Source organism: Rhinopithecus bieti, unplaced genomic scaffold (genome assembly GCF_001698545.2).
Source record: "Rhinopithecus bieti isolate Rb0 unplaced genomic scaffold, ASM169854v2 scaffold_39317, whole genome shotgun sequence".
Lineage (NCBI taxonomy): Eukaryota > Metazoa > Chordata > Mammalia > Primates > Cercopithecidae > Rhinopithecus > Rhinopithecus bieti.
The window spans coordinates 396,474-411,576 of NW_016816467.1; the positions used below are offsets into that span (position 1 = coordinate 396,474).

At 38.3% G+C, this 15,103-nt stretch overlaps 1 protein-coding gene across 1 annotated transcript in view; it reads left to right on the forward strand.

Annotated features, from left to right (window-relative positions):
* The window catches only part of GAB1 (GRB2 associated binding protein 1), a 136,351-nt gene that overhangs the window by 74,690 nt on the left and 46,558 nt on the right, over positions 1 to 15,103 (forward strand). Inside the window, exon 2 of the mRNA XM_017854908.1 lies at positions 6,912 to 7,206. Within this exon, the coding sequence (XP_017710397.1) occupies positions 6,912 to 7,206 (295 nt within the window). The remainder of the gene's footprint in view (positions 1 to 6,911; positions 7,207 to 15,103) is intronic.

Below are 15,103 nucleotides of genomic sequence, written 5' to 3' on the forward strand. Positions count from 1 at the left end.
TGAGACGGAGTCTGGCTCTGTCACCCAGGCTGGAGTGCAATGGCCGGATCTCAGCTCACTGCAAGCTCTGCCTCCGGGGTTCACGCCATTCTTCTTCCTCAGCCTCGCAAGTAGCTGGGATTACAGGCGCCCGCCACCTTGCCTGGCTAATTTTTTTTTTTTTTTTTTTTTAGTAGAGACGGGGTTTCACCATGTTAGCCAGGATGGTCTCGTTCTCCTGACCTCGTGATCCGCCCATCTCGGCCTCCCAAAGTGCTGGGATTATAGGCTTGAGCCACCGCGCCCGGCAAGAGATTTCAAAATAAAAAATTCTGCTGTACTTTTTCCCCCACACTTTCTCAGGAAAAGAAAGGGTTAGTAAAATTATAGTGGTGAGGCTTCCTGGTAGAAGGGAAGTTGGCTCAGGAATGTAGAAAGTGTTACTCTTCAGCTATCTGGACAAGGTATACTTTGTTAGGGCTTAACAACTACCAAGAGACCCCAAGATGCAGTCAGCAGAGTTCTTTTTCAAGTGCTTAAGGGAATGGGCTTGTTAATGGACTACTTGTGTGATATTGCTGAGAGCTCAGAGCAACAGGAGCAGATGCCTTATCTCGGGGAGGTGAGGAAAGCTTTAAAGAACAGGTCTTGAGCTAGTTCTTGAAGGATGAGTAGGAGCTCGTGGTGAGGGAGATAAGGTATTTCAGACTGAAAAAGCAACAGGGGCCACGTGGGTGCTCTCTGAGGCCATCTGTGGAGGTAAGAGATTGGAGAGATGAGACAGGTAAGTATGGTTTGGAAGAACCACGTATGCCATCTTACTGAAGGAGTGTGGACTTCAATAGCAACTTTGAATTTTTTTTTCCCATCTGAAGTCTTTTTATTTAATCTCAGTGGCTCTCTGTGATGATTATTCTGATGGACAACATCTCACCAAGGCTTTGAGCACTTACAATGTGTGAAGTGCTGTTGCAGATCCAAAAAAAAAAAAAAAAAAATTAGCTTTCAAGGAGCTTAATGTCCAGTTGGGAAAATAATTCATAAGTGTTTGGAGAGTTTGAAAATGTTAAATAATAGACTGTTCCAATCTATTCTACAGCAATGCATGAGATATTACAGAGCAGTAACTGATTGTCAGTGGTGGAAAGGGAGGGTGTGGGGAGGAAAGGGGAAGGTTGGGAAAAAAGAACCTTGAAGAATGAATTGGGTTTGAAAGATATTTGCTAGTGGGGTAAATATTGTGAACAAAAATACAAAGATAGAGACAGCACTGACATGGGCAGAAGGTATTAATATAAGAAGATGAAGAATGAGACGTAGGCTTGATAGGACCTGTGTTTTTTTTTGGAAATTTTACTTTAATGACCAATATAATCCTATTGATTGGATCTGTGGTTCTCAATCTTGGTGGCACATTAGAATCATCTGTTGAGTGTTTAAAGCAGCCTATTCCCTTCATCCCCACCCCTCTACATTATAATCTAGTTGGCCTGAAGTGAAGCCCCAAGCTTTTTTTTTTTTTTTGAAGCAGAGCTCTCCGGATATTTCTAATGTGCGTTCAGGTTAGAGAACCCATGGACTACCCCGACCTCTTCTCTGATCTTCTCTCTTGCCTGCCCATATATTGGCTACTTCCTCAATAATTAGCTCTTCCAGTAAAGGTACAGGGAAAAGATTAGGGAATTTTGGCAAGCATCACACCAGGCATGTGAGCTGTCATTTATACCACAGAGAACTCACAAAATGGGGTGTACAGCAGTTACAATGTTTTTCTTTAAAGCTGAAGCAATTTGCTAGTTAGGTTAATTAGGCAAAATTTGTGAATTTGTTAGTAATGTTACAGCCATTAATGGCTTGGGGTTAATCCAGGTTAAAATATATTTCCTTCCCACCAAATAGTGGGACTCTATCTGTACTTTCTTGCCAGTAAGTACTTTTTTACCCATACTCTAAGGTGTGTGAAAAGCCTGTCTTAAGACCCAGCTTCAGTGTGACAGTTCTACAGGTTAGCATATCCAATTTGCTAAATACAGAAAATGTTTAAAAGAATAGTTCTTTTAAAATGATGTTTGAAAACATCTCTTTTATGTCTGTAGAGTTTTAAAATACACACCTCTATGCTTGCCTGACCAATTCTTGAATGTGCTGGGCAGATCACAGTTATATCACTATCCCTGTAATGCATAAATAGTAATGAGAACTTCTGTATTTTTAATCCTTGCCTCAAATATTTTTGATTGCGTATTTAGCAGACATTGACCGAGCACCTCCTTAGCGCTAGGCAATGGGAAAGGAAAGAAGAAAGGTTAAAATGCCTTCAGCCCTCAGTAACAATTCAAATGTAGAGATGTCAAATGATGTAGGAACAAGGTGGAAATGGAGAGCTCAGAGCCAGCTCAGGGATGGTGCCTCAGAGGGCTGAGCTAAAATCTAGGGAGTAGATTTTGTGCCAAGAGGTCAGAGGCAGGACAGAGCAGAGTGTTTGGGAAACTACAAATATTTCCAATGTGGTTGGAAGGCAGAGAGGCAAGAAGTGAGGCTGGAAAGATTTAGGGGTGGAGATGGGGCACGAGTTGATTGGAGGGCCCTGTGTACCCTGCCAGAGTTTGGCTTTTAACCTGTAGGCACAGGAGGCAGTCACAGGAGCATAGGGAATTGGCTTCAGATATTGGTACTTTTAAGTTACCCCCAAATCCAGACTTAACTGTTTATTTCTTGTTAACATTATTTGTTCAACTCAAAATTGGAGTGACTATTACATATAAGAAATGGCTACAAAATAAGTGTTTACATAGTCCTTCTCAACTATGCAGACATCTTGCAAATTTCAGCTTCTTCATTACCTGCTCGTAATGGAAGTCTAATCGTTAAAATGATTTTTTGTTTGAATTTCTTTTAAAATTACTTTGAGTATTTGGTTTTGAAGGTTTCTAGAAAGTCTGTCCTTTTTGTCTGCTACTGCTCTGCAGGATTGGCAAGGCAGTGTACGGCTTTCTCTCGAGCTACCAAGGCAGCAAGGATAAAAATAGGACAAACTTTAAGAATCTCAGATATTTTCAGATAACAAAGACTGATTTATGTGGGCCCGTTTTGTGCTCTGACAAAACATAGAGACGCTTTTGTGCTGAGATTAGCAAGGGTGCTGATGTCAGTTCTCTTGTCAAGCCTCAAGCTTTATTCTGTGGCTAAATTGTGCTTTGTACCATAATCCAGAGAACCTTTGTATCTGCCTTATTAAAGTGTGTAGTTTATGTAATTGCTTTTGTTTTCCAGTTTAATCTGTGCCAGATTCAATGAGGGTGACTCATTTTGTGACTGAGACAAACAGTCACATTTGGACCATGTTAAAAATAAATAAATAAATGGCAGGTGCTGCTTGGCTAAGTTCTGTGTTTTAGTGCTGTAATTTCCTGCCGTAAGGGTTCACGTCTTGTATAATGTCTACTCAGCCTCTAATCGCTAGCCCAATATATCTAGTGCACCTCAATTCATTGCTACTCATTTCTTGATTATTTGTTTTAGTTCCTAAGGGCTTTTTGATTTTTAACAATGTGATTTCAATAGGGAAACCAAGGAATGAATGGGGGGAGCCAGAGTTAGCTGGAAAACAAAGAGTGACACATAAGCTTTTGCAAAAGGACATGTTTCATGCTTTTCTGTTTTTGCCATTTTCCCAAGATGTTTTGTGCATGTGTTTTGGTAAAGTTATCTTATTTATGTTTATTTTATTATGTATATGTTCAGTATTGGAGTTCTTTTTCTCAAATGGAAGATGCTTTGAAAGCACTCTCTTCATTGTGGCCCATGTATCAAATGTAATCTCAAAAATTTTACAAGTCTACTCTCTCAGGAGAATTCTATTTATTTATTGTACAGATATTCTATGTACCAGGCCCTTTGCTATGGCAAATAAAGCAGACATGGTCGCTATCTTACTAAACTGTTCAGTCTGTTTGGGGAGTTAGATACTACACAAATAAATACAAGGAAAAATTGAATTGCAAAATTACACAATCACTACGTAGGTAAGTAATAGGATCTCTAAAACTATGCTATTACTTTACTTTACCCTGGAGTTGGTTGCGTTGAGGGTAGTCAGGAAAGAGAAGCCCTGAAGGTTGGAGTTGGCCAGGCAAAAAGTGAGGGAAGGAATAAAATGTATTTAGGAGAAAACGTGCAAAGTCCCTGAGACAGGTAAGAGTTTAGCCTCCTATAAACCCTATTATTGGAGGGGAAAAGTGACAGTTGATAAAAATTGAGAGAAAAAAGACAGGAAACTGTATTTAAAAAGATGAGCTATACAAGCACAGCAATATGGTACTATTTAATACTATAGGGGCAAATGACACTCCATACAGTGCAATAGCCTCTGACAGCTTCTTAAAGTACAGTAAGAAATGGATGCTTAGAACACTTAGTCTGAATCATTGGGGAATGGATTATGTTTGGTGAAGAATGTAGTAAAGCATTTTAGAAAGATTTGCATGCAAGACAATAAAGTTTTAAAAAGTCATTTCTGTATCTTTAAATACATCATCTTTAAATGAAGATTCACTGTCTGGAAAAATCACTTACTGAAAGATATGATTTCTTGAGGGCCTTGCATAAATAACATCATATTCTATATTCTTTTGCTTTATTTCTGCATTACTTTTTAAAGCTTACTGCTTGATAGGGAAGTATCCATAGAGGCATAATTTTACTAAGAGGGAATATTTATTTATTTTGCAGTGAGTAGATCCATATTCAATGAATGGATTTTTATACTCCAGAACACAGTGTTAAAATCATGTGAATCCAACACTTTATGACTTTCAATATTATCTAAAACATCCATAGGATTCTACCCTGCCTTCCCCCGGACACGAATTATTTACATATTCCTTTGAGCTCGGCGAAGAATGAGAAGTTAATTTAAAATATTGATGATATTAAAGACCTATATAATGTGTTTAGGTCTTTGTGATCTCTCTAGTAATCCTCTTGTTAAAGGATTGCCTAAATTTTTCTATAGAGGAATACCTGTTCATTTAGCAATACCTCTGCAGACATTTTGCCTGGGTTGCTATAGTCTCAAGTATTTTCATGTATGTTAAACTTCTTTTTCACAATTAGTCAATTCTTTGAAGGTAGGAATAATGAATTATATACTTGTTTTCCTTCCCACAAGTAGCAAAGGGAATGTTTTATTCCACTGGGGTTCATAAGATGTCTTGTTTCTGAGTCCTTCCACTTCCCAGAGTGTCCCCACTACCCCCTGCCCTGCTTTCTTCTTCTTCTTTTTTTTTTTTTTTTTTTTTTTTGAGGAGGAGGAGGAGTCTTGTTCTGTCCAGGCTGGAGCACAGTGATCTCAGCTCACTGCAACCTCCCACTCCGGGTTCAAGCCATTCTCCTGCCTCAGCCTCCTGAGTAGCTAGGATTGCAGGAACCTGCCACCACATCCAGCTAATTTTTGTATTTTTTAGTAGAGACGGGTTTCACCATGTTGACCAGGCTGGTTTCAAACTCCTGACCTCAAGTGATCTGCCCACGTCAGCCTCCCAACGTGCTGGAATTACAGGCATGAGCCACTGTGCCCAGCCCCAGAGTGTCCTCTTGAGGCAATCTTACCTAGAATGTTGAATCTGGAGCAGAGAATGTCTCTCAGTAAATGACTGAGACTTGCTAAAATAGGCCTCTTTCTGTCTAGCTGCCTCCCTGAGGAGGAATTTCAAAGAGGAGTAAGGTGTAAGTTTGTTTCCAGGCACACATGTTGGGGTTAAAAGCTGATGAGGAAGACTGTTTGTCATTTGGTTCTGCTTTTATTATTTGGTGAACATAGATTTAGGGAGGGTGATAGTAAAATAATTTTTAGGCTTCTTCTCTAGGTGTAGTATTAAACTCAAAATTTACCAGAACCTGTGGGGGGGGTGGTGTATGATGAGTGTAGTACAGATTGCCCATGTGTGTTTGTTGGGAAGAGGAGGGGAAATATTAAAAAGAGTTAAATCCCATACTCAAGAATACAGGTCTTATTCGTGTAGTCTTTGAACAACAGGCTGTGTGGCTAAAAGAGAGACACAATCGATTGCTTCCCAGGCAAGAAGCCAGAAAAGCTTCAAAACCCTTTTTCCCCTCCCTACTCCTTACCACTATACCTAAAAAAACGAGAAGCCTTTTAAATGTTTAAAATCTGTAGGAGTCTTACGAAGAAGCAGCTTTATGTGTATTCTTTATGGAATGATACTAACGCATGAAAATTCGTTGCTTTTTAAAAAATTGTGGCAAAATGTACATAACAAAATTGATCATTTTAACTATTTTTAATATACAGTTCACTAGCATTAAGTATTAATACAATCACAGCGCCACTGCAACCATGGCCACCATCATCTCCAGAACTTTATCTTCAACTAAAACTCTAGGCCCGTTAGATGCTAGAATAACTCTCCATTCCCCAACTCCCCACAGGGGCTGACAAACACCATTCTGCTTTCTGTCTGTATGAATTTGACTACTTGAACTACCTCATATAAGTGGAATCATACAATATTTGTCTTTTTATGACTGGCTTGTTTTACTTAACATAATGTCCAGCTTCATTCTTTTGCACATGGATTTCTAGTTTTCCTAACACCATTTGTTGAAACTATGACTTTTTCATATTTAGTAAAAACTGAATCTTCCTTGATTTATTGCCTTGATATTATATAGCAGGAGATTTAATAGTAGATACTGAATATATATACATTATTAAGTTAATTGAGTTATTAGTAAACATTGCTTTGCAGAGTGGCAGATATCCTGTGGTAAAAACACACACACAAACACACACACACATATTGTGACTTTCTCTAAACAATGCATTTGTAAAATCAGTTTGATAAATGTGCATCTTCTTGAAAATATTATCTCAAGTTAATACTGAATGGATATTTTTGTTTTGTTTCTAGGCATGGAAGAGGAGATGGTTCGTGTTACGCAGTGGCCGTTTAACTGGAGATCCAGATGTTTTGGAATATTACAAAAATGATCATGCCAAGAAGCCTATTCGTATTATTGATTTAAATTTATGTCAACAAGTAGATGCTGGATTGACATTTAACAAAAAAGAGTTTGAAAACAGCTACATTTTTGATATCAACACTATTGACCGGATTTTCTACTTGGTAGCAGACAGCGAGGAGGAGATGAATAAGTGGGTTCGTTGTATTTGTGACATCTGTGGGTTTAATCCAACAGAAGAAGGTGAGTTCAAGATATTATTCAACCTGAATTCTTCTTTTCTGCTACATTTCTAGAAATGTCATACAATTCTTTGTTATTTTAGTTACACAATATGATGTTTTATTTTTATAATAGGAACTTGACATTTGGAAAAAGCACTGAATCCCTTAATTAGTTTGGGGAGAAACTGTTTACAAGTTTTAGAGAGACAGACTTAGACATATTGGGGCAGTTTTTAAATATCCTGAGGTAGAAGGTGACAAGAAGACATTTTAAGAACTTTTACTGAGTTCCAATATAAATATTCAGTTTAACCATATAACACTGTGGATATTTTACTATTTTTCACCTATTAAAAATAGCACATTTGGCCGGGCGCGGTGGCTCATGCCTGCAATCCCAGCACTCTGGGAGGCCGAGGCGGGCGGATCACGAGGTCAGGAGATCAAGACCATTCTGGCTAACACAGTGAAACCCCGTCTCTACTAAAAATACAAAAAAGGAAACTAAAAAAAAAAAGCCAGGCTTCGTGGCAGGCACCTGTGATCCCAGCTACTTAGGAGGCTGAGGCAGGAGAATGGCATGAACCCAAGAGACGGAGCTTGCAGAGAGCCGAGATGGCGCCACTGCACTTCAGCCTGGACGACAGAGCGAGACTCTGTCTCAAAAAAAAGAAAAAAAGCACTTTTATGAAACTCAACCCAATTCTTTAGGTGCTATTTAAAAATGTATTTAAAACTATATTAGATTATGGCCGGGCGCAGTGGCTCATGCGTGTAGTCACTGCACTTTGGGAGACTGAGGCAGGTGCATCGCTTGAGGTCAGGAGTTCTTCAAGACCAGCCTGGCCAACATGGTGAAACGCCATCTCTACTAAAAATACAAAAATTATCCTGGCGTGGTGGCACATGCCTGTAGTTCTAGCTACTCAGGAGGCTGAGGCAGGAGAATTGCTTGAACCCAGGAGGTGGAGGCTACAGTGAGCCAAGACTGCACCACTGCACTCCAATCTGGGTGACAGAGCAAGACACCGTCTCAAAAAACTGTATTAGATTATCCCATTTATGTGTAGTGTTCCATTATTGGAACGCCAAGCATGTGGGAGTTATTTATATCCCACTGCTCAAGGTTATCGCCAAGGTCTGATTGTAAACATTCAAAAAATTGCAACCTCAAGCATAAATGGGTTAGGAAGTTGGGAAATAGCCAAGGAGATTATCATTACCTGTGAAATGCAAGTGAGAATCAGTCACAAAACACAATGAACAAGTACCAAACAAATGAATTACTTAGCACAGGTCCTACAAGGAGCATGGAGGAAGGAAGAGGGGTTCAAGGTTTGGGTAAGAGGTAGCGAAGGAAAGCTTCTGAAAGGAAAATAAATTGCAAAATGTAGGCTTTTGAAAGAAATAGTATTTCTGCATAAATGAAAGGAGGGATGCAGAACCCTCCAGGCTTGGGGACTTGGGAAAGAACAGACCCAAAGAAGGAATTGAATTTTATTTGACTGGGGCAGGAGGGCTCTGAATGGAAAAGGCCCAGGGACAGTTGCTTACAGATATTGAATGAGGGACTGAGATTTGGGGTGCCTATCCTAGAAAGAGCTGAGTGACTAGAGGGCTCAAGAAGAATTTTACAAGTGGAATTCTACCTCGGGTACTTTATTATTATTATTATTATTTTTGAGGTAGGGTCTCACTTTGTCACCTAGGCTGGAGTACAGTGGCGTGATCTCTGCTCACTGCAACCTCTGTCTCCCAGGTTCAAGCGATTCTCGTGCCTCAGCCTTCTGAGTAGCTGGGATTACAGGTGTGCACCACCATGCTTGGCTAATTGTTAGTATTTTTAATAGAGATGGGGTTTCACCATGTTGGCCAGGCTGGTCTCAACTCCTGGCCTCAAGTGATCCGCCCGCCTCAGCCTCCCAAAGTGCTGGGATTACAGGTGTGAGCCACTGCACCTGACCCTAGGCACTTTTTTATAGCTGGCTGACCACTTCTTCTCTCTGCTCTTCCTTTTTAAACAAACGCTAAACACGTAGGTAGGGGACTCCAGTACAAAGTAGCTTTGTAGAGCCAAGAATCAGAAATAAAGGTGAACTGAGGTCTTTGACCTTCTTGTCTTTGTGGTTATACTCACATTTAGAAGTGTGCATTTCCGAACACCTATATTTAGGAGTGCTGTAGATACCATAAGAAGTGGAAAATTGTGTTAATAATCAACACCAAGATTCGGATTGAAGTAGAACTAATCATCTCTAATGAGCTCAGGCCAGCATGCTGCTTCCTCTCTGGCCAGTCAGCAGCCCTGGGGAAAGGAGCCTGCCAGGGCTGGGGTTTGCCCAGTGGGGTTGGGGAAACCCCTTGATGAGGGAGTTCAGAATCTCACGGGAACAGCACTCTAAGAGGGAAGGAAGGATCCAGCTTCGCTAGGAGGGGCTGATGAAATAGAGATCTTCAGCAGAGCCCTAGTGATTAAAAACCTCAAGAAATTGTTTCACAGGAGGAATTAAGGCTTCAGTTGTTTTTGTGAAGTTACTAAACGTGATCACAGTGTAAGTGGGCATGGGGTTGCTACTTCTAACTTCAGTTAAAACCCTGTCCTTTCCTGTTTGCATTTATAGTTTGTATTTGAGTGCATCAGAGGGTTTCAGAGTTAAAATTACAAATGAGATAGCTCTTTTTAATGGTTAACATCTAGTCAGTAATGATAATTATTGGATTTAGACAGCACATTAGTTTTATTATGTGATGGATTTTCAGTTAAAATAATTTGTCATTTTATTATCTTCTTGTTGTTTGCCTATTGCCTTTTCAATGTAGAATTTGTTTGGGGTGACATAAGGGCAGACTTTTGTCTCTGTTGGTTGTCTGTATAGATTGAGCTGATCCAAAAAGCTAAATCGTAGATGTTCTTCCACCGCTCTTACTTCTTTTTACAATGCTCCTAAATATATTTACAAAGGAAATGGGATGTTCTTATAGAGAATGTGCATTCTTCAGTCAAGGAATGTGAGTCTGATTTTTTGAAGCCCATTCAAGGGTGGGTAGAGTTGAGAACCCAGAATAAGAATTTCTAATTCTCAAGTGTCTGAGATTAACTTTGCAAGTTTTAAGGCACAGCGTCTTGTCTATTTGGCCACCTTAGGATGATTCTTATCGTTTGGGAGCCTGACAGACACCCACTCAGCTCTGAGAAGGAAAGCTTGGTGTGCTTTTAGAAAATTGATTGATTAGGTCAACAAATTATTTGAGTTTGCTGACACTCTACTAGGCTGTGGGAATTCATTCAACAGATACACATTAGGTGATTAGTTAAGGAGCCAACAGGTAAACATCACAGACTGAGCATCTAATGGGAGAGGAGTCATTAAGAGAAATATCCAAAATAATTGATAATAATAATTGACGAGTGCAAGTTTATATATACACATGTATATATAAATTATGCATTAAAATATATATACAGTGTATATATATATGTAAAAGTATAATTATGTGGAAGTTTATGAATATAGTTCTTGTGCTCATAGAGCTTACAGTCAGTCTAGTAGGAGAGACAAATAATCCAGGAATTATACCACTGATTCATAAGCGCTCTGCTAAAGAAGAACTAGATAAGCATAGTTAGCAGCAGCATCTGATTTAATCTTAAGAGGGTCAGGAAAAGCCTAGGTAGTTTTCAGTGGCTCTGTGATTATAACTGATAATGTACTGAGAGCTTTATTTTTGTACTTAGCAGAACATTTTCATCAATTTTAGAAGTCAGAATCAGTCTGTCCCAATGTCTATTTTCATGTTATAAAATTTCTACCAAATAGAGGTGAAGTTTCAAAACTTAGAAGCTGCAGTGATCTTTTCAGTGGCAAAACTCTCAGTTCCTTACAAAATAGATGAGAGGTATATTTAGGTTGAATGCAACTCTCAATTTGTGAACTTTTCATCTTTACAATGAAAAGTTCCCCCATGGTTGGGGGAGGGTTGTAAGAAAATTCATAGTATGATTAATCAGATTTCTTATATATAGTCTGTGAGTTGGCTACCAAGTACAGTTGTGTTAATCACAAGTCAGTTTATGTGTTCATTAACAGAGAAAACAAGTATCTAAGGACTTTAATCTGCCAATACGTTCTACATTGAGGTCATGAGCTATATCAAAATGCAACTGCATTTATTTTTTAAATTCTATGATTGAGATTTTTCACAACTTCATCCTGGTTATTTCCCCAAATAGCCACATTTAGAAGTGTCTTAATATACTGTGTTGAAGTATTTGTTGCGTTTCTTGGAATAAATCTGTAAAGCATGAACAGTTCATTATGTAGTATTAAACAGCCAAAATCATATTTATTCTGTAATTTTGGTTTTGATCCATAATGGCAAAACTGCAAAAAGACTTTGAAAGTATTTCACACATTTAAGTTCTAAACAGCAGAATACTGCTATTATCCTTTGTAATCATATTCATACAGTTTAATAGGACAGGGTAAACATCAAAATGCCTTTGTTCTTCCACTGGCTTGACTACCTGCTTTATATTCTCTTGTGTCCAAATAGATTATCACCACCAATCACTAAATAATAGATGTTTTTGTTTTTATCTAGATCTGTCCCAAGCCCTCTGTTCTTCCTATTTCAGAGAGCTGACTGTCCTCCTACTCTTGGCTTGAAAATTAGCTAACAGCACAAGATAATTTTTTTACTATGCTAATTTCAGACTAGATGTGAGAAGAAATAGACCATGCCTGGTTATCACAGTCTAAGAAAATAACTGTCCCCAGTCCCTGTGAGAATAACTAATTTTCCCCTGAAAACAAAAGGAAAAGGGAAAAATCTGACCTGTGTTTTGATTCCAGGAACCTCTCAAAATATCGTTACCATGTTATTTCCGCTGCCCCAGGTGACCACTGCTATTATTGAATACTCAAAGTGCTGGCAGGCTGTATCTGTTTTTAAGTCCTAGCTCATTAAACTGTGTGTGATTCCTATGAATGCTTTTCTTTAGTAGTTTTGAGGGTAGAAACTAATTTCTTTGTTTTTCTTGGAAATGTACAGATTTATTTTTGTTTCTACAACACAAGGTAGAAGCTGTTAGATCTGCTAAACAAGTATTGGGAAGCAGCTCACTAACTTCATATAAAGGCCTCTAGTCTAATTAGATGCAGGATTAGAAAGTTGCCTCCGAGTTGCTTTTCTCAAAATGCACAGATCATGGTGGCTTAATAAAAAATAAGTAAAATTATCTGTTTGATATTCTCCCCTTGAGTCAAGTAGGTGTAAACTAACATGTAAGAATATACATACACTTTCTTTCCTATAAAGCAGTCTTTCTCAATTGGGGCTTTTAAAATTTCTTTTTATTTACTTTTTTTTTATTGAGGTATAACTTACTGTGAGGGGCACAAATCTTAAGCATACAGTTCAATGTAGTTTTATATATTGATCTGTATCTACATGTAGATACAGATGTCTGTGTATAACTGCCCCTCAGATTAAGAAATGGAACACTTCCCTCCTCCCCTAGAAAATTTTCTCGTGCCTCTTTCCAGTAAAGCCTCCACCCAAATTAACTTTTTTAAAAATTGCTTTTATTACTATGGATTAGTTTGGCCTATTCTTGAACTTTATATAAGTGGAACCATTATTTTCTCCAGTATTAAGCCTGTGAGATTCATCCATATTGTAGCATGTAACAACAGTTCTTCATTCCTTGTAGCATTTCATTGTGTGAATATATCACAAATTATGGATCTGTTTGAATGTTGATTGATGTTTGGGTTGATTTCAATTTTTAGTTAACACAAAGCTGTAGTGAACATTTCTTTATATGTCTTTGATGAACATAAACACTTAGTTCTTTTGGGTATACACCCATGAGTATGACTGCTGTGTTACAGTACAGACGTATATTTAGCTTTAATAGGTTGAACAGGTTTAGTTTTCCAGAGTTAGTGTACCAGTTGCCTACCTACCAGCAGCGTGTGAGAGTTTACATTCTCATCAATGTTTGATGTTGTCAGTCTTTAATTTTAGCTATTCTATTGGATGTTAGTGGTATCTTGTGGTGTTAATTTGCATTTTCCTGAGAACCAATTCATCTAGAGAGTTTTTAGTTCTTTTTTCTTTTTCTTTTCTTTTTTTTCTTTTTTTGCACATTTCCAAGCCACTGCTCCTGAGATCTTGATTTATTGAGTCTCCTATGGTGGGGCCCAGTCAATTAGATATCTACAATTCCGCACAAGTGATTCTTAGGCCTTCAAACCTCTGGATAAGAATTACGGCATTTGTCAGCATTTCTTAAAGGTTTATTTTAAAGTCTCCAAGAATATTTCACAATCTACTAAAGAGACAGTCATGACAAATAAAAGTTTTCTACTTGAAACAGATTAAACAGATCATGCTGTATTTAAGGATCTTCAGTAGTTGAGTGAATAAATTGAAGAAACTGCAATGCAGGCTGCTTCCCAGAAAATTGCAACTACTGCCATGTCTTATTTGTATCCACTTGTTAGATTTGCCTTTTTCAAATGTTCTTCCATAAAAAATGGTGTATTTAGAAGTGAGAAAATGGTATGTTAGCATTAATGATAATGCGTGCTCTTTGTAGACCCTTATTTGCTAAGTTAGACAGTTTTATTCGAAATTCTTCTCTTTACAGAAAGAAAAATTCTTAAGCACACCAGATAAATCATTAATCAATAGAAGCAGAGTAACCTTGACCTGTTTACATTTAATTGTGAACACGAAGGTAAACTTTTACACTAGAAACCAAAAAAATTATTCTATCAGTAGATATAGCCCATCTTCAGGGAAAAGAACCCTATCTGGTCTCCTGAAAAGAACATGGGGCTCACCACAGTTTTATTATGGTATGCTCAGATACAGTAAGTTAGTGGTTACAAAATCAAAGAGCCTGTCACGTCAAGTTTGAAACCTTCTACCTTAGGAATAAGAAAGAGTAGAATTGTTTCCTTGGGCTTCAACTCTTCTGCCATTTGGGGTTTCTTTAAGTAATTATTTTGAATGTTTAGAGTCATTGTCTTGGCACCCCAACTTTTGTGAGGGATACTAACACGAGGGCATTATGGTTTCAAATAGAATAAACCGGGCATGAGGTTAGGGGTCATGTGGGCCAGTTTATTATTTGTGGATTTCATCACATGATAATCTACTCTTTACTGGAAGCTTGTTCACTGAAAGGCTTTCCCTAGCAGTACTTAATAACTTCCTAGGTAAATTTCGATTAGGAGTTTGCTCCCGCAGCTTATTGGCCTTTAATGGATGTTAATTATACTCTTCATGCCTTCTGTTTTAAGAAATGGGAAATAACACATAAGCAAACCCTAAACTAATGTTTGGTTCTTAGAAGCTTGATACCAGCATTACTTAGAAAGAGCAGTAAGTCAGAAACTCAAGGCAGAAAGCAAAATGGCCTTTTCCATTACAGGTATGGTAGTATAGAATAGAGGCAAATCACATGTCTTTATAAAATAGAATAGAACTTTATTTTTTCAGACCAGTTACTTAGCTTTGGTCAGAAATATAATGTTAGAGAATATTTACACACAGTGAAATGCTTGTATTAAAATATGCAGAGCTGAGTACATAGTCAAATTAACATGAGTAAAATAATCCCAAAGACTACAACTTTGAAGACAGTGCATTGTCTGAGCCAAAGTAGTGGAGTGGTTCCCTCTTCCCTTTTAAAGTCCTCTGTATGTTAATGTGGTTTGGAGTGGTCTCTACTAAAAATACAAAAAATCAGCCGGGCGTGGTGGCGGGTGCCTGTAGTCCCAGCTACTCAGGAGGCTGAGGCAGGAGAATGGTGTGAACCCGGGACAGGGAGCTTGCAGTGAGTGGAGATCATGCCATTGCACTCCAGCCTGGGTGACAGAGTGAGACTCTGTCTTTAAAAAAAA